Source organism: Staurois parvus, unplaced genomic scaffold (genome assembly GCF_062004578.1).
Source record: "Staurois parvus isolate SC_StPar_1 unplaced genomic scaffold, SC_StPar_1.0 ptg002753l, whole genome shotgun sequence".
Classification (NCBI taxonomy): Eukaryota; Metazoa; Chordata; class Amphibia; order Anura; family Ranidae; genus Staurois; species Staurois parvus.
Window position 1 is genome coordinate 2,628,156 of NW_028320549.1, and position 23,940 is coordinate 2,652,095.

At 39.0% G+C, this 23,940-nt stretch overlaps 1 protein-coding gene across 1 annotated transcript in view; it reads right to left on the reverse strand.

Annotated features, from left to right (window-relative positions):
* Positions 1-895: 895 nt before the first annotated feature.
* The window catches only part of YIPF1 (Yip1 domain family member 1), a 32,181-nt gene continuing 9,136 nt past the window's right edge, over positions 896-23,940 (reverse strand). Inside the window, exons 3-10 of the mRNA XM_089666600.1 lie at positions 21,690-21,844; positions 19,695-19,775; positions 17,392-17,479; positions 16,793-16,909; positions 11,902-12,068; positions 7,101-7,283; positions 5,615-5,713; positions 896-2,962 (exon numbers count right to left, since the gene is read on the reverse strand). Of these exons, the coding sequence (XP_089522726.1) occupies positions 5,621-5,713; positions 7,101-7,283; positions 11,902-12,068; positions 16,793-16,909; positions 17,392-17,479; positions 19,695-19,775; positions 21,690-21,844 (884 nt within the window). The 3' untranslated portion in view covers positions 896-2,962; positions 5,615-5,620. The remainder of the gene's footprint in view (positions 2,963-5,614; positions 5,714-7,100; positions 7,284-11,901; positions 12,069-16,792; positions 16,910-17,391; positions 17,480-19,694; positions 19,776-21,689; positions 21,845-23,940) is intronic.

Sequence of the window (23,940 nt, forward strand, 5' to 3'; positions counted from 1 at the left end):
GCAGACCATTCACTTCTGTTGGTTAACAATTACTACCTTTGCCTTCACTGCCTTATAAGTGGTTGCTGGCAGAATATTATTATTATTATTATACAGGATTTATAGAGCGCCAACAGTTTGTGCTTTACAAAATGAAGGTAGACATTACAGATACAATACAATATGGCAAATAAATGGTAGAGCTGGATGAATCCAAGCAGGCTCATATTGCTAGTATTTGCCCAGTATTTACAAACAGGCCCATTCTTTTATAATAGGCCCTATCAGTTATTTATTATTATTATTATACAGTATTTATAAAGCCCCAATGGTTCGCTCAGCGCTGTACATTACAAAGGGGGACAGAACATGCGACAGAACAACAACAATACAATGCAAAACATGAGGGGATTGAGGGCCCTGCTCTTTCAAGCTTACAATCTAGGAGGGAGGGGATGGTGGCACAGGAGGAGATAGCTGTGGGGGATGGAGTGGTAGGAAGAGTGGAGGAGGTCGGTCAAGTTAGCAGGGGGTGGGGTAGGCTTCCCTGAAGAGATGGGTTTTCAGGGTGCGCCTAAAGGAGAGGAGAGTAGGTGATAATCTGATGGGTTGGGGCAGGGAGTTCCAGAGGATGGGTGACACCCTGGAGAAGTCCTGGAGGCGGTCATGGGAGGAGGAGACCAGGGAACTAGAGAGAAGGAGGTCTTGTGAGGAGCGGAGTGTGCGTGTTGGGTGGTACTTGGATATTAGGTCAGTGATGTAGTTTGGGGCAGTGTGGTGGACGGATTTGTATGTCAGTGTTAGGATTTTGAATTTGATCCGTTGCGCAATCGGAAGCCAGTGGAGCCAGTTAAGAATTTCTTTAGTTTTCAATCATCAATGAATTTGCAATAAACAATCCAAATACAAAGGCCGATTGGGAGTAGATAGTTTTTATTTAAGACGGTACGTTGGTTCCAGTGTATAAAAGAAAAACCTACTTAGCAATGGTTACCACAATATAATTATGGCTATACCTACTTCACCACTGTGTCAGAGATTTAGGCCACATATTATTACTCTCTGCATTGTATAGTTAGTTATATAGGGCAATTCATTTAAAATATGAATCATTGTACCTGCAAGGAAGAAAAACAAAAATGCAACATTTTCATCTGCTTTAGGGTCCGTGCACAAGAGGTGCCTGAAAAAATGCCAGAACCTCTGACATAAAAAAGCAGAATAAAAAACGCTCATACTGGCTTGTATTACACATGCATTTATGTGCGTTTGCATTTATAAACTTTTTTTCCCCAAAACATTCCAATCTGCTCATTTTTCACTATATTCACTTGAAAACGCTGAGCGCACCTAAAATGCAGTGTTTATGCATGTCAAGTCAAAAATGTGCTTGTGATGTTTTAGGGGTTTTTTCGGCCCGTAAACCCTAATCTTCAAATATTCCTGTAAGCCCCCAAATGTGCACAAACACAGGTTAGGCTAAAAAAGAGATGCATCTACAGGCTGAGAAAAAAAAAAAAAACCACCTGTATAAGCAGCATTTGTATGCCCAGTGTGCATGAGGTCTTAAAGCAGAATTTAAGTCAGTTTTTTAACTTGATCTTACTCTCCCCTCCTTTTTGCAAGGAAAAAGCATTTTTTGGAGGAAAATTGGTGATACCTATTTTCATCAGAGCGCTCCCAGTGCTTCCACCTTCCTCCCTCATCTAGAAGAAAATGACGTTCCCACTGCCCAAAGCCTCCTGGGATAGCCACATCATGCATCCCAGCAGGCTTTGAAACTGTGCAGAACCCCCTTTGTTTCGAAGTGTAGTGTCATTAGGAGGCTGGTTGCTAGGACCCAGAAGAGACAACTGGCCTCCTGATGATGCCAAAAAGGAATGACACCTGGCATACAATAAAGGGACAATACTCAGTTCCCTGGGTGGATAAACATGCTATTTTAGCTCAAACCATCTGACCAGGTAACAAGGGGTTAATTATTTAAATTAACCCGGGGGAGTGAAGTTTCTCTTTAATCTCCAAAATGTTTATAAACTAGATTCTTAATTCCCCTCACTATCTGTCCTTGTACCTCTGATCACATAGGAGTATCAGATAGCCTAGTTGTGGTGGTGCTTCCTTCCATCTGCAGTAAACTCACTCTACTGGCAGAATCAATTCTGAGAAATAGGGAATCAAGGCTTGAACACTGCATACAACCTTTAGGTTGCTATACTGAAATTCTCACTTCAAATTCTCACTTGTGTACTGTATCATTTGATTTAATAGGTCTTAACAGATCAAAAATGGGGGGGGGGGGGGGGAGGATGCCTTGCAGTCAGAACTACCTGCCACCCCATTTAACCACCTGTATGAACAGGGTGTACTGAATATATGGTGGTCATCAGAACAGAACAGGATGTGAGAATGATACAGTCCACAAAAATCTGACAGGGGATCTAAACATTCCAATACTGTAAAAAAAAAAAAAAAAGAAAAAAAGAAAAAAGAAAAAAAAAGCAAAACAGGAAAGAAAAGAAAATGGAAAAGAAACAAAAAGGTTTTTTTGGAGCTACAGAGCATATTAGAACTGAAGATAGTAGAAAGATATTCTGAAGAATGCCCTCAGCTCTATATATACACATCAGTTATCTCCCTTTCCCTTTACATATGTAGTTGAGAATGTTCTTAGTGAGTCTTTTAGGCATAGTGTTTCTATAAATCAGAAGAGATGAACCCTCTTACAGTCTATTAGCATAGATAATCTAGTAATATAGTAGTGTTTCCCTTCTACTCCTTCTGGACTATTCCCAGTTGTCACCCAGAATATTATACAACACAAATAGAGCCACTCAATAAATATTTTAGACCGTTAAAAAAAAAAAAAAAAAAAAATTGTGACAAAGCGGTTTATGAGGCAGAGCTGATATCCAGTGTCCTATTCACCAATCCAGCATGAGCGTCCAGCCCTGCTCTCCATAAACAAGATAGGTCCAAGACTCTGCAAAATAAAAATAGGAACAGGGAATTTTAAATATGACCAGAGCGACTTCAGAATAGGTACGTATACACATCTTTCCTTTTACAGGGTATATAGAATAGGCGTACTGTATAATGGGGGTGGGAGTAGATTTTAGCTTAGTTAGGTTTTTACTGGAATTACACTATAAAGCCTCGTACACACTGTAAGAATATCAGACGAATGATCGTCCAGTTTTCTTTTGCATGCTTGTCTCCATATCAAAAATGAAAAGGTTACTCAACATTCTCGTGTGATAGGATAGAATTTTGTAATGTATTGTGTTGTGTTTGTATTATACAATACTAGATCATAACGATTTTCATTTAATTAGTACAACAAACTTTTTCTTGTTTGTCCCTTCGGATAATTTCGGATGAACTGTCGTGATCAGCTCTCGAAAGCTGTGTACGAACGATCAGATTATCGTACGGTAACTTCAAAAGCGGTATTTTTCGTACGATTTTCTTATTGTGTGTACGAGGCTTAAAGTGTTACTAAACCCAGGACTCTGCATTCACTATGTCTGGTCTCCCACAATACACAGAACATGGAAGTGCAATTATTTTAGTAAATATAAACTGCTAAATACCTTTACTCATCAGCAGTTAGAGCAATCTTGTGACTTCCATCAGTGTTCAGCTGAGCACTGGTTAAAGCTTGTAAAAGGAGTTTTCATTTTGCTCTAGGAGGATGCAGGACCTTTGTCCTCTGTCTGGACAGTGCTGATTGGCCCTGTGCTGATCACATGCAATCTCCCAAGAAAAAAAAAAAACCTAACAATACACTCCAAACTGAGCATGTGCAGAGTGACTCCACACAATACATGTCTTATCAGGAGATAGGAGGGGGACACTGGAAGAAGGGGAGGATCAGAGAAATCAGGATCAAACAGCGTTTTTACACAATGTGGAGGATTAACCCCTTAGGTTCCACAGTGGGTATAACAAGCATGCTTTACTGCATATACAGACTGATTTTACTGTTGGGGGTTTAGTAACACTTTAAGCCTGTGTCTATAGTGGTTCTTGGAAATGCAATATACACTTTTTTGTTTACACAAACTTATTTGTGTAACAAAGTGCACTTTTGCTTTGTATTAATAGCTTTTGTATTCATGGATTACAATTAAAAGCTGCAAAGGTTATTATAGAAGAGGGCTACTGTGGTGACAAACAACCTAAGCAATGGTCAGACTTTCTTGGGTGCATCCTATTGTGTGACAAAGTGATCTGTTTGGAAGCAGTTACATTTCTGTCATTGTGCCACATGAGACGGTAATGAAAAGATGTCACCTATGATCTCATCAGCCACTTTACAGCACCAAGATAAAATGTTTTCATCCCTGCTCACTGTTACTTCTACAAACAACCTAATAAAAGCAGGTTATGCTTACAATTACTGGGCCATTTCTAATGCACCAGCAGAGAAAAAGTTCAGTCAGAGGGTCTCAATACTTCACACCAACATATTCCAAATTGTCAGGCCCTGTCATAGAGATTTTCCAACAATCAGTCTTATTCACCCTAGGTTCACACCTAAGCATTTTCCGCAGCGTTTTGCAAAAACGCAGTACGGTCCATTTAACAAGATTTCCTATGGGACATGTTCACATCTCCGCGTTTTACCCCAGTGTGTTTTTTGGAAAGGGTCAGGGACTTTTTTTAACGCACAAATTTCTGTTTTTGGTTCTATAGACTTCAATGGAAATGCTGCAGAAAATCATGTGTTGTGCATTTTAAATCGGTCTAGCAACAAGAAAAAAAAAAAAGAAAAAATTTAAAACGCATCAAAAACACGGCAGAAACACAAGTGCAAAACATAATGCAGAAACGGCTCAAACGCAACCTACATAGGTGTGAACCTAGCCTTAGAGAAGACTGAAGGATCCAAAGTTTTAAAGTAAAAGAGGTAGGTCCTGACACTCATGTGACACTTAAAGGAACAACTAGATATCTCCCTGCTGTTCTTATAACAATATCTGTAGTCAACCTTACGCCAGCCATACAAGGATCAAAATTTGTCTGGTTCAGCAGCGCCCGAGATTCAATCCATGTATGGTCAAGGCTGACTGCACCCAATTTGATCCACTTCACTACAACTATTATTATATAGGATTTATATAGCACCAACAGTTTGCTCAGCGCTTTACAATACAACTAGCCTGTCATATGTTTTATATGTGATAACTGCCAGCGGCTATAGCCACTAGCAGTAATCATCGTGTTCTGCTGGCCGGGAAGGGGACACGCACGCACGCACACACACCTTTACAGGTCGAAATTTTAAACAAAAATGTGTTGCTCCCCTATGGTATAGATGGCCCTGTCTGTGACCTTCATAGTGGTGAAACCTAAACACGAGTTGCACTGTTAACTTTTTCCTTTCTTTGAACCCTCTTTATCTGATAACATTACACTTTTCATGTAGCCTGTGGAGGATGAGACCTATTAGATATGACAAAAAGGATATTGGTGCCTATAGGAGATACTGAGACCCCATTACCAGCAACAATTTTGTTACTGGAAATTTCGTATTGCTTTTGTGAAATTTTACTGCAATTAGGTTATGTGATCACTTTAGAAGCAAATAGTGCTTTGTTTGATTTTTTTTTCTATTGGACAGAACCATTACCTCTTGTCAATGACTCTGCACTTCCCCCTTTGTTGTGCCGACTATAGATGTGACAGAGTGCAGAGTGCGATCAATTTCTGGTTCATCAAAGAAATATTCCTTTAAATTGAAGAAAAAAAAAAAGAAATGATGCTTTTCCTACAAAAATGGCATCAGCATTGGTGATGATATTTCAAAATTTACAGTGACATTTTTAACACAAACAGAAAAACCATTTTCACAGCAATATTTACAATCTTGTTAGCAGTGGTTCCGTCTGCAAAACGCCACTCAAGCAATTTCATTTATAAGACTGTGGCTCAGCATGGTCCTGTCTGGTCTCTCCATACAGAATTACTTACAGAATTTATTTAAGACAGAAACATGAACTCTACAAGGTTATGAAACTGGTCTTTTCTAAAGAAAGAACCTATGGAATGTTTGATAGTAAAATTCCCAGAAATGAACTATTCTCAGGTCCTGCACCACATCGGCTGTTTCCCAACACTGTGTAAATGGCAAAGTGGGGTAATAGAAAAATAATAATAATGCATGGTAATTATATGATATCATTAACTCGTCAGCCAGTGGAGTTCTAGTCCCCCCTTTCATCTATGAAGTATTGAATCATTCTTAAGTTTTCTGAAAGAAGCCCATGGTTTACAGAACTGAATGAGGCCTGGTTCACACTAGTGCGATTTCAAATGCAAACTGAGTCGCACAGAATAGCATAACAAAAGAAATCTATTTTCAATGGTGCTGGTTCACATCAATGCGACTCTGTGCAGTGGGATTTTGGAAAAGGTTCCTGTACTACTTTGGTGTGATTTACAGTGCAGTCTGGCTCCACAGAATATGTAAACCACATTCTAAATGCAACCAAAGCCGCACTGAAAATCACATCAAAATCTCGTTGAATTAGTGTGAACTGAGCCTTAGTCATCAAACATCAGCGACTTATCCCTTATCAGTCAAAAGGTTTAATTCAGATGAATGGAACATCAAAGCAAACTTGGGCAAGAAGCATGCTGATAGGTGGAATGAGCATAGAGATTAGCTCATCAGTGTGCTGCTTCTCCCTTCACCATCCAGTCAAAGGGTGGGGAGGAGAGCTGTGAAAAGTGAAAGCAAAACCTCAGCAAAGAAACATTAGATCCCATTCCAACTGTGTAGTTAGCTGTTTGCCAGGAGTTCAGCTTCTAGATATGCAGAACTTCTACCTCTTCAACACCATGGCAGTCAATACTGTCTCACTTCAGAATGAGTTTTCTAGACAGCAACAGCATTTTAACAAACAGATTTGGGATAAAAAAAGTTTTAAAAGTTGGGCCTCTTTTGAGTGTGAATTTAAAAAATATTATTCTACAGCTGTTGTATAGGTCCTAATAAATGGACTAACGTTGGAGAGTCACACACTTGCCTATTATACCTCTGCATAATCATGTATCATCCCTCCCTTGCCTCTAATACGACTCCTTAGCTCATGGACAATATGGTGTTCTCTTACCCCACAACCAACTGCCAGCAGTACATGGAGCAGCATTATCGCCACTAAGGTGGAGATGGCAACTTTTCGGTTATCTTCCCGCACAGCTGGCCAAAATGTGAGCATGAGCACAGCTCCAGACAAACACATGGCTAAAGACATGAGGACCCAGCGCAGGATTTCTGATTGAATGATCCACAGAACCTGAAAAAGAAAGCAATTAGAAAAGAGAAAGACTAGGCATGGGAAACACAGCGCACAGGCTGTTATAGATCATAGATTTAGTAATATGGGTATGTTAGTACAAGTCGTAGTTCATTATTGGGCAATTGGTGACTTTCTAGTTGGCCAACTGAAAGCTTTTGATTGATCAACTATAAATAAAGGCCCAATCTTAATGTAAAATGAAGAGAAAAGAAACAGCTGCAGGGCAAACAGAAATACAAAAAGGTCAAAGCTGTCTTTATGTTAGCAAGAAATGTTTATATGTGGAGCCTTATATATATATATATATATATATATATATATATATATATATATATATAAAAGTAACTGAAAAATAAGAAAAAGAAAAGTGAAACAGATATATACTCACAAACATCAAGATTCAGAAGCATATCACACTGGCCCGAGTGACAAAGTGCTGAGTGGATTTCAAAACCAGAGACACTTGAAAACGGCTGACGCATTTCGAGTGGGAGAGGACGCATCAGTTTTAAATCTTTTCCTGGTTTTTTTGGAATCCACTCAGCACTTTAACTAACCCGGGCCAGTGTCGGTCACGATATGCTTGTGAATCATGATGTCTGCGAGTATTTGTTTTACTCTATTAATAAAAGACTTGTGTTGAAGTAATGTGCAAGGCTTGGGCGCCCTTTTTTTTGTTTTGTTTTTAGTGTCTTTTCTGGACTTCCCCAGCCTTAAGGAGGCTGCATAGTTTTGCCTGACTTGATTGAATGGAAATTTGGAAGAATCTTGGTCCACTTATGCCCTGTCTTGTGAGTGCAGGAGCTTTTTCTTCTTCTTAATTTAAACCTTGACATTTATGCAGGGGACAAAGCCTTCCGACCAACCTACTCAATACCCTGTTTTTCATCCAGGTATTGCTGCACTGTTCTAGTCCACCCTGCTGCTTTTTTGATGGTAACCTTATAATATAAAAGCCCCTGCTTATAAAACAAGAGCTTTCCCCTAACACACTCAGGGCAGACTCCTTGCCATTTCTCACATACAGAAGCCAGTTGTAAAAAAAGAGTTTTTTTTTCACAGCCACCAATCAGATTCTTAAAAGCGTTTGTGTTATTGATGACCCAGAAGCAGAGAGGAAGTGGAGTAGCACAGAATTCAGGAAGTACAACTTAAGAAACCCTGTGAAGTGCTTATTGGAATTTTGCTACAGTGCCATACAAGAAACTCAGATTAGTGTAAAATGAGTAGTTATAAAAATGTATCCTATCTTCTCTTCGTAATTAAAAGGAGAACGATATACAAAGCTCTTCCAATAGACACCAGGAGTGCAGTTTGTTCTGCATTCCTGTGACCAGTTTTCAGAGCTTTAGCCCTCTGTCAGCTGATGTCACACAGCCGTTCCGGTCTGGAGAAAGATCCCAACTTTACAGTCAGGATCAACCCAGATGCCTGGGCTGGCAGCTGGCTCAGCCTCTCAGCATGCCACTGAGAGCCTGAGCCAGCCCCCCCGACCCCCTCCACAGCCCGGCACTCCAGTGAGCACAGGAGGGGCAGAGCAGAAAGCCAGGGACTGATGTCTGCTCAGAGAGGAGAGGGAGAACTAAGCAATCAGCGATGTTTGATCTCTCAGTTCTTGGGGAAGAGCCGACAGGGGACACCTGCAGATGGGATCAGTGCTGTAGCCATCTAGGTGAGTATGATTTTTTTTTTTTTTTTTTTTTTTAAATTCCTGAACATCTCTTTTAAAAGAAAGACATTCCTTAAAATGCTATATCATCACTTCAGCTGAGCCCTCTCCAGTCTAATGTTTACACTACTCCTGCATGTGAGTGGACAGATAACCTAACTGAGCAGCATTTATCTGTCTTCATTCCACTGAGAATGAACCCAGGAGAAAAACCTCACCATCATCAGGTTATATCTCACTCAGAGGCAATAAATATCTCACTCTTCTGCCAAGTCGCTTTTATTGCTTTAAAAAGAATTATAGAGATTAAACTGTACAGATTACACTACAAATGGGTTCACAATGTAACATTAATCTTGTATTTACTTACTGCTTCTTTTACTTAACAACATGTACATTACCAAGTGGGAGTTTGACCCTTATTTATTATTTGATAAGTTAGCATTTGCTTTGGATTTAAAATAGAAACAAAACTAGACAACAATAAACCGTCACTCATCTCTACTATGGATCAACTGTGACTAATGTATCTTTGTGTGAAGCTTAGGCTGAATACCCATGGATTGTCATAACGGTGCTCCACATGGTCCTTGGTGTAGGCTGGAAATAGTGTATTCAGCCTCTTTGCTTAGCCCACATAAATGAGTTTAGAAAACTCAGGTGTTCGTTTCACTCTGCACAGAAGCCACCCAAACGCACCATGGCCTTCCTTGTTTAGGATGGAACTAACACTGCAAGCCTGTTGACCAACACTGCTCCCCACAGAATTAAATTATTTGAAGACTGGCCAAAAAGCTATGTGCATTCACTTCTGCATCCAACATCATGTCCAACAAGCCTTAGGCTATGTAACACAGTTAAACTCTGATCCCTGTCAAACAACAGCCAAGCACCCAGTCCAAAAAAAAAAAAAAGAAGACTGTACTGAGCTGACCCCTTCAAGTTCTACACACCATTGATTTAGACTGCCTGCCCTAGCAAGCATCCCTGCTAGAGAGGGCATTCAGAATATGGGCAGAACACTGCTCAGATATCTAACAAATTATTTTAAGATTTATTTTTACATTATCAACAGAGAAAAAGAAGAAGTGCATGACATGTTAAGGCCTAACTCCAGAAAAAAAAAACAACTATTTTTACTGTACCGCTTGGGGAAATTTACTCTCAATTTCTGGTTTGATCGATTCTGTCAAATAATAAGTGGCAGAAATGGGGGTTCTTTTCTGACCCTTCCATGCTCTTAAAATCTCTGTCAAGTTTTCAATGCCATCTGGATCCAGCTGGGGGACGTTTCACCTGACTTCCTGCCCTGTGATGGATATCAAAACAGAAAGGAAAGGGAAGTCTTCTTACCAGGGAGACAGACAACATTTAAAACCTCACAGATGTCCTAACCTCTTTCCATGATGACCACAACTGATTAAAGCCGATGAGTACGATGAGAATATTGGACGACAAAAAAACATTTTCAGGATGATCCTCCAATAATCTGATCATTAGTACACAGCTTTTGAGAACTGATCAGGAAAATTCAAGCAAAAATTATCCAAAGGGACAAGTATGAAAATGTTTATCGTAAGACAACAGAATGAATGATCTTTGTGTAATCAGTACAGTATTTTTCTGTATAAAAAAATAAATAAAAAAATCGAGTGACCAAGACCGCGCATGCTCCGAAACGAAAGATTACATTATGATACAATACAAAACATTACATCATCCTGGGAAGTTGTATTCTGTCTTATGAAAATTTTCGTAACTCTAGTAACCTATTCGATTTTGATATGAGACCAGCAGGAAAGAAAAAAAAATGGACGATCTTTAGTCCGATACTCTCTTCATGTGTACTAGGCTTAAAGAAGAATTCCATGCAAAAGTATTTATTATGGGTTAAAGGCTCGTTTTTTCCTAGGGGCTTGGAAAGCAACGATATACTTACCTAATCGGCCGATCCTCCAAGCACAAGTCCGTTCCCTGCCGCTGCTGCTGCTGCTCTTCCCGTATACTAGAGGTCTTGTGAATGGGCTGTATCTGATGTCCTAGCACCCATAGACCAGCTCCAGACGTGAGGACAGCAGGAACAGTCCACCGTTGGACGTGGGGAAGCACGGTTTTCCAGAGGATCAGAGGAATGGGTAAGCACAGCTTTTCTCTGAGCCACTGGACAAATCAAGCACTTAACCCATGCAGTGCGGGCACAGCCTCACTGCATAGGAAAATAAAAGTTTTGACACAAGTTCTGCTTTAAGTTCTGCTTTAAGTTTTGGCTAGAGCTGTGATTTATTCCAACATCTCACATATATCTGTACTGCACACTGGGCTATATGAATAAGCATTGGTTTACTTATAGTGGTGTTTCCTCAACCCATCCTTAAGTCATGGCAACAGTTCTTTTCAAGATTCTTTTTTTTTTTTTTTTTTTTATTAATACACAAGCAAAATTAGATTGCTGAGGCACCGATTACTCCACAAGTGTGCATGTGAAGTCACCTGCAAAATATGCACTGTTAGTAAGATTTCAGTGCAGGTTTGGGAAGAATACAGATTCACTGCATGGTATAGTACTGTATCATCTTTATCCATAATGGCAAACAGGCAGGACAAAATAAATTTCTACTTTATGACTATACATTTCCTAAAAAAAAACTGAAGAATATATTATTGGAACATTTGGGCTCAGAATATTTATTCTTTATGATTGTTGTTAACAAATATTTCCTGCTTCATATAAATCGGACTGTAGTTTACTCTGGCAGAGCCTGGCATGGTGTGTTTGTGCTGGCAGAGAGGAACATACTGTATCATGTGCTCTTCCTTCTGCAAGGCAAAGGTTACTGCATATTTTAGGTGTACTGTGTCTAACTGGAGCTCCTTGTTTCTATAATTAATGCTTATAAGAAAAAGAACCAGATAACACGTTCACTAATGGCTGCCGGATGGACTTACTGAAGTGGGGATGTAAATGAAGAGCGAGTATCCATAAACACACACTATTTCCAAGAAAGAGTAGGACACCATGCTCATCACTTTGCTGTGTCTCCACGATAAGAAGCCCCAGAGAGCCAGAGGCACCAACCAGGCATATGCATAAATGGCAGTGGCAGCGATGGAAACTGCAAGAAACAAAAACACACACATGGTGAATGGATATGGACAAATTAACAATGGTTACTGGACCTTTTTGCCAATGGAGTTCTGGAGAGCTAGAGTAGCTGTGATCTATGTGAAACAGACGCTAGTCAGTTATATCAGTTCTTAGTGAACTTAGCCGTTAACCAACGGTAAATCTTGGGCATACCAGGCAGGCAGGCTCATTAAAAAAATATACCCAGCCCTGTGTCTCCCCACTTGCTGTTGCCACTGTGTATGTGAAAACTGCACAGTGGCAACAGTCTCAGTCTGTTTCTTGAAGGAGCAAGCTGCACCACAGTTATTTAATCCAAAAAAACTCTCAAACTGAATACATAAGAGATGTTGGTTTGTCTGTCCACCCAACGCTGTGTAGGACAAATGTAAACAGGAGGGGCTCAGCTTCAGGTAGTAACTGCATTAGAATGTAACAACTGTATAGCATAGAGATTTTAGGTTTTACAATTTTGGGGGTTCAATAAATACAAACTAGGAAAGCTCTTTGTCATATATAGTGGTATATATTTAATACACAACATATTGATTACAATGAAATAGGTATGTCAGTTTTGTATTGTTGTATACAGTGGGTATAGAAAAGAATCACCCCCTTTAAAATAATCACATTTTGTTGTTTTGCAGCCTAAAATGAAGTCAGTTTTTGTTTTATCCGGCTGTATTTACCCAGTGCAACTTATAACATCCAAGTGAAAGATATAACACCAACATGCAAGCAAAAAAAAAATCAAAAACAGAATCACCGAGTTGGAAAAAGGATCACTCCCCCCCCACTTTGTGTCAGTATTTTGTTGAACCACTTTTGCTTTAATTCCAGCCTTTAGTCTGTTGCGTTATGTTTCTACTAACTGCACATCTAGACTTTGCAATGTTTGCTCGCTCTACTTTGCAGAACTGCTCAAGTTCAGATATATTTGTTGGTGACTGTCTGTGGATTGCAATCTTAAAGTCATTCCACAGATTCTCAATGGGGTTTAAGTCTGGGCTCTGACTAGGCCATGCAAACACATTCACCTCTCTTTCTCCTAGAACCATTCTGTGGTAATTTTTGCTGTGTGCTTTGGGTCATTGTCATGTAAACCTTCTTCCTATTGACAACTTTCTGGCAGAGGGCAGCAGATTTTCCTCAAGAATTGGACAGTATTTTGCCCCACCCATTATTCCTTCTATCCTGACAAGTGCTCCAGTCCCTGCTGCAGAGAACCCCCCATAACTGGATATTACTACCTCCATGTTTTACAGTAGGAATGGTGTTATCTGGATGGTGGATTGGATTTCGGACAGACTTATCGTTTAGTGTTGAGGCCAAACAATTCAAATTTTAGTCTTACACGGCACCTTTTTCCACGTGGCCTCCAAAACTTCAAGGTACGTTTTGGAAAAGCTCAGTCGTAACTGCATCTGGCCTTTCTTGAGGAGTGGCTTTTTTCTTGCAACCCTCCCATACAAGCCACAATTGTGGAGAATGTGTGATATGCGCACATGCACACAATGACCACTCTTTGCCATAAATTCCTGCAAATGCTTCAGTTGCTGTAAGCCTCTTGATAGCCTCTCTAATCAGTTTCCTCCTGGCTCTTTCATCCAGTTTGGAACGACATCCTGATCCAGGGAGGGTCTATGTTGTACCAAATACCTTCCAGTTCTTAAGAATAGACTTCACTGTGCTTCTAGGCATTGATAAAGCCTTCAATTTTTTTTTATCCAACTCCTGACTTGTGCCTGTCCACAACTTTATCCCAGAGATCTTTTGACAGTGCCCCATAGTCAATTGTTTGCTTCAGTTGCACTACGAGGGACGGAAATGCTCCAGGAAAGCTCTTGTCATGCTGACCTAATTATCAATCAAATGACCACACCTGATCACAGTTGAAAGTCTTTGTGTGCCATTGAGAAGGTGAATAGCTACACCTGATTGAGTTTACAAGTCAATCAAGATTCTGTTTTTGATTTTGCTTTTTCCGACATGTTGGGTGTTATATCTTCCACTTGGATGCTATAAGTTGCATATAGCTGGATAAAACGCAACAAAATTTGATTATTTTAAAAAGGGGGCGATTTTTTTCTATATCCACTGTACTACATAGTATAAAGTGGACCTAGTATAAAGTGGGCGGGAGGTTGTTAATGAATGAATGCTAAAGGGCAGTATTTTCAATATGAAACCAAAATCAAGAACACAGGGACATGACAACAAACTGGAGGAAAGTTCAAAACTAAGCTTAGAAAGTATTATTTTACTGAAAGAGCAGTTGATGCTTGGAATAAATTTACAGCAGAGGTAGTAAGCCAGTCAATAGTGAATGGCTTCAAACATGCATGGGACAAACATAGATCTATACCCAGACAAAAAAAGTTAAAGCCACGTCTTTCATTTTTACCTATAGGTAAGCCTATAATAATACTTTCCTATAGGTACAGTAGATATCTCCCAAACTTGAACCATTTAGGAGATATCTACTTTTGCAGCAGCCAGTGACGTCACTGGCGCATGGGCTCTGAAGGAACAGCATACCTGTGCCATTCCTTCTGAGCTCTGTGCTGCGGGGTGACTCCTGCGCACAAGACTGAAGCCCACAAACCTGGAAGGAGGGGCGGGTGAAGATGGAAGCGCTGTGACCCATGACACCACACTGCTGGAGGGCTTTGGTTTCAGGTAAGTCTGTCATGATGTGCTTGTATGCATTGCATACTAGTACATTACAACTAAAACTACCTTGGTGCTCATTTTTTTGTGCTTCTTTGGTGCAGTTTACTACCGCTTTAATGAAAAAAGAAAAAAATCCAAACATGTATAAAAAGAAAAAAAAAAATTGTGCAGACTCGATAGACCACTAAGTCTTTTTTCTGCCATCACTTTTCTATGTTTCTAAAATATCCTTTAACAGGCCTTGCACAAAATATATGTTCTAAAAGCATCTTTTACAATGGCACAGTAAAACCAAACATTTACTAAAAATTTTATACCTCTTGCTACCAATTTGCAATTTTTCCTCACTATATACTGCATTTAATGTTTTGCTCTAGCTGAGCTGAGATTGGCAGTAATTTCCAAGGGAGTCTTAGCAAACAAAACATCTGCTGGTGCCCATAAACTGGGTGTAACAAGCAGCGCCCTCTCTCCTAAGTACAGTTACACTATCTGTAGAATCTCAATTAACCACTCCTCAAACAATACATACAGTTCCTTTACGCTAAAGATCACAATCGCCTTCACTTAACATACCATTACCCAGAGCATAGCTGACTTTATAAAAATTCAATACAACTGTGTCGTGCTCCAAATATGAATTTTAAATATCCTACAAGTGCTTAATAAAAATAATCTCCTTAATAATGTGCTTAATCCAAAATCATGATCAATACTAAACATTAAATTAATTCAAATTGAATAAAAATGTCCTATGGCATTCAGAGGGAGAGGTCTATATATTTCCACCTATATCAAAGGATCAGAACATCCAGGAAACCCCGGTGGACGAAGCACCGCATTACATCCATAATCCTTTAAATCGCAAAATGCAGAGAAGTTGAAATATCCTGCTATTATTGGGATATAAAGCCAATTTTACCTAATTGAAAGTTAGGCTTTCATTAAGGTGAGTGCATAATATTATTAAGGTCTGCTGAGCAAATCACAGGAAGTGGACACAGTCTTGGATTACACCAACTGACTTTGGGACAATCACATTTTATATGATTTTTATTTTTTTTATTTATATATTTTTTATTCATTTTATCACAAATTTTGAATATCAATTTATCACATATTTTTATTCAATTTGAATTCATTTAATGTTTAGTATTGATCATAATTTTGGATTAAGCACATTATTAAGGGGATTATGTTTATTAAGCACTTGTAGGATATTTAAAATTCATATTTGGAGCGTGACACTGTTGTATTTAATTTTTAGATTGATTAACACATGAATATGAATATGTGTATGAGCGTCAGCGAACCATAATACTGCACAGAATCAAATATCACCATTTATAATTAATTCTTAGTATTTTAGTGGCTCACAAGCACTCTATAAAAATCTTTTTGATAGCTCACTTTATGTTCGGCTAGGACACCCACTCCCAATTCCCTTCTGTCCTCTGAGATGTGCTAAAGCTGCCTCATTATTCTATAAGCTGGCAGTGGCATATTAATCAGCAGTTTTGCGAATGCTACTTCACTCTGCAGGAGGAAAGAAAGTTTCATATGATCCTATCACTAACTTAGCAGTGCAAAACGGTGCTTGCAAAAGAAGAGGAATACTTACCTTTCCATACATACATACATACACACACACACACACACACACACACACACACACACACACATATATATACATATACACACACACACACACACACACACATATACATATACACACACACACACATATACATATACACACACACACACACACATATATATATATATATATATATATATATATATATATATATATACACACACACACACACACACACACACACATACACATATATATATATACACATACATACATACATACACACACACACTACTAACCCGAAGAAACCTGTGAATGACCAAGTTAGTTAAAGTTTGTTTTACAAAGAGAATCCTATGCTCCTCAGATCTATCTAGGTCAACTTCCAATAGGGAATGTCAGTTTACTCACAGATACAGAAAAATTACTTCACAATCACTGACCTTTTCTAAATTCAGGCACATAATGGTATTGTGGCTCTCCCCTGTGCAGCAGGAAGTTGGAAAAATTCCCACTTATGGTGATTGTAAAAACCAGGGTGGCACATATCCAAATAGGACCTTTTAAAAGGAAAGAAATGTTATTCTCTACATTTTACATGTAATGCAGTCAATGAAAGCATAAGCCTAAAATCTGATAAAACAGCTAGTGTAAAAAAAAAAAAATACATTTATTAAAATAAAATTATTTATTTAACAAAAAAGGAATGTAAAAGGTATCTATGCAGTCAAGTTTTCCAGGAAAGTGGATATCGAATGACACTTTCACTCTGGTCAGGCAAAAGTAACAGTCCCTCCTAAAAAGAGCCCCAGCAATGTATACCCAGCTGCTCTCTCTGGGCCCATGTTTTGCCTCTTTAACAGAGTGGGGATATGGGGAAGCATGTGCCCTCCCACATATGAAAGTGCTCAAAATCAGAGATAGGTGTGCCGCTATGCACTCTAAGGGAAGGGGGGGGGGGGTAACACTGTCTCTTTAAAACCCACTCCTACTTTAAGAAGTTTCTTGCACAAAGGACTTCAACAGTGAAGTTAAAACTCACCATAAAGATCTGGATTGCTTCTGACATACAACCGTACAAAATTTCTTCCTGGTATTGGTAAGACGGAACCTTTTATCCTATCCAGAACCTGTGGCATTGTGTTACAATATGTAAGCAAACACATTCAGTTTTTGTTAAAGGCAATGTACAGTAAAGAATATTCAGTGTTTTTAGGTATAGAGAGGTCAGCTTGATGTAAGTTATCTTATCAATGTGGTTTCCTTTTATTAAACCTTTTTTCTGTGTTTAATTTGTTAGAGAAGAAGCCGACCCTAACAATGTAATGGGCCAATATGGTTGCCCCATATATGTACAGCTTTCTATATACATAATTACAAACACTAGTTGTGTTTAAGTGTTCTTCTCATAATGTAAGTCCATAGGTCTGCCAGCTCAATGGAAATAATGCACTTACTGGGTGGCTGATATCTTATCTTAACTGTTTATATCAATGGGGAGTGCAGCGTTACAAAAAGTCATGAACAAACTGAACCTTCAGCAAAGAGATAAATGAATGAATAAATGACATATGTTCAGTACAATAATATCATGTGAAACATATAGTCCAATAATATTAATAATAATCGACTTCAATCACTGTGGGTATGGTCCGGTATCCTGATGTAGAGGTATAGATAGATTGCCTACTCACCAGAAGTGCAGTCTCACTGCGCATATCAAGATCACATGCATCCGGGAATCCTGGATAGGAGCTGCCTGGTATTGTAATCCTCTGGTGGTCACTCAATGGTGTGAAAAGGATACTGGTCTGGCCACAATGTACTTACTCCTCAGATCTGCACCGATGCCTGAAATATTGGGGCTGAGGTATCGTGCCAGGTATAGAGAATAAAGGTGCTCATAGTGTAGTAATGTTGATAAAAAGGTTTATTAAATCGAGTTTAAGCAGAAATGTACACACATGACAGTGACTGCGGGTAGTGGTAGGAAGCTGCTTGTAAACAGTAATAAAAGCACCTAAAAAGCACTGACCAGTATAACTCATATGGTGGCCGCCAGATCTTCTGATCCAGCGGCGTGACGTCAAGGCATGCAAGGGCTCCTCCTAGATGCGTTTCGTGTAAACACACGTCTACTGTAGGAGTGAGCCTCCAAACCTCAGCCCCAGTATTTCAGGCATCGGTGCAGATCTGAGGAGTAAGTACGCTGTGACCAGACCGGTATCCTTCTCACACACCATTGAGTGACCACCAGAGGATTACAATACCAGGCAGCTCCTATCCAGGATTCCCGGATGCATGTGATCTTGATATGCGCAGTGAGATTGCGCTTCTGGTGAGTAGGCAATCTATCTATACCTCTACATCAGGATACCGGACCATACCCACAGTGATTGAAGTCGATTATTATTAATATTATTGGACTATATGTTTCACATGATATTATTGTACTGGACATATGTCATTTATTCATTCATTTATCTCTTTGCTGAAGGTTCAGTTTGTTCATGACTTTTTGTAGCACTGCACTCCCCATTGATAAATTCTATTAGAGAGGTTTTGTGGTTCCTTTTAGTGCAATAGCCGCTTTTCAGAGTGCGCTCACTAACCTGCATACATACATACATATCTTAACTGTTGAGTGAGGCCAACCTACACTCTATACAAATAGCTATAACTAATACACTAAAAAAAAAAAATATAAAAAGCAAGCATGTAAAAATATGAAGTATGCACAGCCTCTTTGCTGCAAGTGGAACTGTTGGTGCTATATAAACCTGTATAATAGTAATAGTAATCTCTCCAGATGATGAGTGAGCAGAGTATCCTGACAATGTTCATCCCCCTGACACAGGCAGTCCAGGATTGGGTGATATGCCTCCCAGTTAGATTGGGTGTGGAGGGAATACTGGGCGTGTATGTATGGCCTAGTTGCTGGATGTAGATGAAGTGCTCCCCAGGTGTTTAGACAAAAAAAAATATGAAGGTTACCAAAAATGTATTAAAATCTGAAGTTCAGACAAGCAGGTAAATTCCTTGTCTGCACATCTTCTATATATGCAGCAGAGCTTGAATGACATGTGCCTCTCCCACTCTCAACATTTACAAAGGGAATACAAGAGGCTGGTATCAATTCAAAATTTAGTTTCTTACACTAGCTGCAATAAAGAATATATAACTACATTTATTGGTGTTATTTTAGATCTGTCTGATACATACTGCAACCAAAACAAACTCACTGCTTACTGAAATATACAATATGTTGCCTTATATACACTAATATGGGTACTATTCTCCAATTTATAGACTATTTACACTACAGATTCTGGACATGCCTTTTACCTGGTAAGTATCAACATCGAAGAAAGTCTGGTAATACTCAAATGTCCAGAAGGGTGCAATTCTCTTCTGTCCTGCAAGCAGCTGAAAAATAAAAACATATTTTCTATACAAACCAGACATAGGCCTCACCCCTAAAAATGCATATGAGACTTTTATCCTTGATGTCTGCATACATTTTAAGGGGGAACCACACACAAAAAACAGGCATAGGGTCCCCCAAAAACTGCATATCAGACCATTATCTGAGCGTACAGTCTAAGGGAGGGAGGTGCTTCCCCTTATCCCCCCCTCAACATATAACATATAAGACGTAGGGGACAAGGGACTCTTTACTACAACCGAAGGGCTGTAGGCAACGGGGCTTATCAGAATCTGGAAGTCTCCTTTAACAATAAGGAGGCACCGAAAAACCGCCTCCCCGTGTGAATGAGTAATAACCGCTACTCATTCACATGAGAAAGTGAAGAGTAAATATACTTACATACTTTTTGATCAGTCCTTTATTAAAAAAAATATTAATAATAATAGGTTCAACAACGTAAATCCACTGATAATCAAGTTGTGATGCAGAACAACTTTAGTTATTATGAATAACGCTCAATACCCGCCAAAAGAATCAGCTGGTACCAAATGATACCTCCCAGGCCCCGCTGCTAAAAGGTAAAAAAAAGGGGCTCATTTCTTGGGTGATGTAATTGACCAAATATGACCATAACAATATTTGGTCAATGTCAATGACTGAATAAGGACATATTTAGTCAGTGACATGACCCTTAATCCACCTCTTTGTTTACATGGCCAGAGAATCCCAACAAGTAAATGAATGGGGCTGGGTGATGTCATTGGTTGCTAAGAATGTTTTGGATGTCTGCACCCACTGCTTCCTTAGCAACCATTTACAGCAAGAAAGCTGTCATATATAGTAGTGGTAGAAATACTACTACTTCACACGACGTTCAGCTCCAGCTGAACAAGTAGAAAGTCCAGCATCTGGACAAACACTGTCCAGCCAAAGTTTGGGCAAACACTTTGAACTCATCTCCAATATACACACGTTTTTAAAGTGAAGATTCTCATCAACCTCAGCCTCTGCAAAAAAAAAAAAAAAAGAAAGAAAAAAAAAAAGATGCCTTCTGGTCTTGGAGCTACGACTACTGATATATCTGATCTTGGAGCTACAGTAAAAGATATACAGTATTTGGTCTCTCACACCAAAAATGATGGCTGTTTGTCCTTAAGACTGATCTCTATGTAAAATAAATGCCTTTCCTACACTACCTAAAGATTTAAGTTAAAAAATTACAGGAACGCTGTCATGACAGATATTGTAGGCCAGTGTTTCTCAACCTTTTTTCGGTCAAGGCACCCTTTAAAATTATAGACAGTCCCGAGGCCTCTTTAAAATTATGGGCACCCCATTCTAATATGTGAAAAACTATTCTAATAGTTTTATATAACACAGCAACATCCACACATGTAGGACATCCAACATTAGTGGTGATTTATTCTTCCAAAGCAAATACACTTTTTGCACACTGGTACTGACTAGTATTCCAATGTTTCTCTTCTCCCTCAGTTTTTCCCAATCACTGAGCTAATGTGACCCCAGCACTGATGGAGAGGGGCGAGGGAGGTCAAACTAGGATGCTGTGCAGGAAGCTGACATCATCCTCATCAACTGATGATGTAATTGGTTGTCAGGATGCTGGCAGCTAGAAGGTTGTAATGATGCACAATGAAAACCTGTGCCTTTGTGTAACTAAAAGGCAGGCTTGTTCCACCCGGTGGCTTGTATACAAGTTTTGGGCAATTTTCAGACATTTTGCCAAGGCACCCATGAAGAAACCTCAAGGCAGCCTGGTTGAGAAAGGCTGTTGTAGACAACCATCGCTGACCTTTCCTTCTAAAATTACTAACTTCCTGGGTGTTATATTATTGCAGATAGTTTGATAAACTAGGCCCAGTGTAATCCCCATAGTTTTTCCTGTATTTCACCTCTGTTTTATCAGAATCTTCATTTCCCAATAAGTCCTCCTCTTCTTCTCTGGATTGCCACCCTTTCTTCTTCCCACTGCTGTCTTCAGTATCGCCAATATTCACAGTAGTGGCATCGGGGTTGGCAGGCGGTACATTGGCTGCATCATCAAACTCTGTCAAGTGGCACAAAGCAAAACATAAAAGTCACTTTGCAAACCTCATCGCCAATGGCATAAACAAAATAGAAAATAAGCGGTGGTGAAAGGAATACATGGGTGCCATTGCTGACCATCTTCTGAAAGGGCTAGTTGTCTGGCAGGCTCTGGCTTCAAGGTTTCCTGAATCAGTACAAGAATGCATCAAATGAAGCCATAAGTCCAGATCTGCATACTTGTTGCAATACAGTGACTTATAAAATACTAAAGCCTTGGATACACATAACAGCCAGGCAGGAGGTGACCAAGACAGCTGTCAATGTAAATGTCTCATTGTTTGGTTGTGTCCAGGGTAGATTTGATTTAAATCAAACTGATTTAAATCACGATTTAAATCACTAGTCAGTAAGGCTTGATTTAAATCCTAGTTTTCTACATAAAGACTAATTCTTGCTGGTATAACTTTAATATGCAAGTAGATGAAGATTTTTAGAATAACAATTTTTCATATTAGTTTTTTTTATCCCCAGTTTAATAGGTTAATCATTCATATTTGGACAACTTTTCTGTTGTACTTAGGAAGGAGAAAATAATCATTACCTTAATAATAACAATTTAAATAGATTTATTCAACTGAAACAATAACATTCCAGCATATGTGATTTGCTTCAACAAACATCCATGTTTGTCAACTAATTTGGCTAAACAAAATATATATATTTTAAGAAACTTAGACTGTCAGCCCCTTCCTCCTCACACTTAGTTTCACTTTCTTCTTGTGCAGATCTATTCCACTCCAAAAAATCAGAAAAATATTGTTTCTATTCTATTCACTGAACTTCTTGAAATTTAGCACTGAAGGGGTTGATTCTGTATTCGTAGGTTTGTAGAAGTTAGGATTAAGGTCTTTTTCTTAACTCTGTTCATGTTATAACATTTGTGCTGTGAAGAAGAGGCATGTGATCTCCGCTGAGTCAAATTCAGTTTTGAGAACTGCAAAAGTAAACCAATCATCTGTGATAATATCTTGTAGGCAGAGAAACTGCCCAATAATCTTACAAAAACCTCTGGAAGAGCATGACATTGTGAATGGATTCATGGAATTTATTTACCAAAAAAATTAAACATATACAGCCTTATTCTACATAATTAAAAAACTAATCTTTATTTCATGATGGAATAACCTTTGGATGGTAATATATTTTCCTCAAAAAGCATTTTATTTTAAAAAAATCTGATTTAAATAAAAAAAATCCGATTTAAATAAAAAAAAAAAATCAGATTTTTTTTATTTTTTAAAAAAATCATTGATTTTTATCCACCCTGGTTGTGTCATGTGTAATTATTTTTCATTGAGACAATTCTGCAACAAAATATTTTTCTTAAGCTCCCCTAGAACTGATATACATTTCCATTACTTTCCCAACTTACTCTCCCAACTTCTCCAGATAGCTTCTCGATCTTTAAACTTCTGCTACTTCACAAGAAAGAAGCTTGTGGCAGTTCTGTCAGTGATACGACAAATCGATATAAACAAGTGTACAATCCAAACAGACACGTTCCTGCGTTAAAAATGGCTGTGTGTATAAGTGGGTGCTGCAGCGACTGTCGGCTGGAACCGAACAGAATCAGCAAGGGAGAATGTTACCAGCACACCGAGGATCACCAGTCGAAACGTTTTAATGAACGATCACATAGTTACAGCAAGGCAATGTTTCGAAGTCTCACAGGACCCCTTCATCAGGCATGAGACCACATGCCTGAAGAAGGAGTCCTGCGAGACTCCGAAATGTTGCCTTGCTATAATGATGTGATCGTTCATTAAAACTTTGGACTGGTGATCCTCAGTGTGCTGTTGACATTCTGCCAAATTGATATAAACCTGACACTTACATGTACCTGTTGCAAGTTCTGGCATCTGTCACACCACCGCCAGACAGATTTGTACAGAATATCTACAAAACCTAAGGTGGTATTAAACCCAAAAGCAATCATTTATTATATTGCAGCTTACTAATTCTTAGATGTGACGGCTGCATTCGTTTTCTTTTATTTTCCCCTGGTGATCTGGCCAGTAAGTCTGTTGTTTTTCAACAGAACAAGCTCTCCTGCAA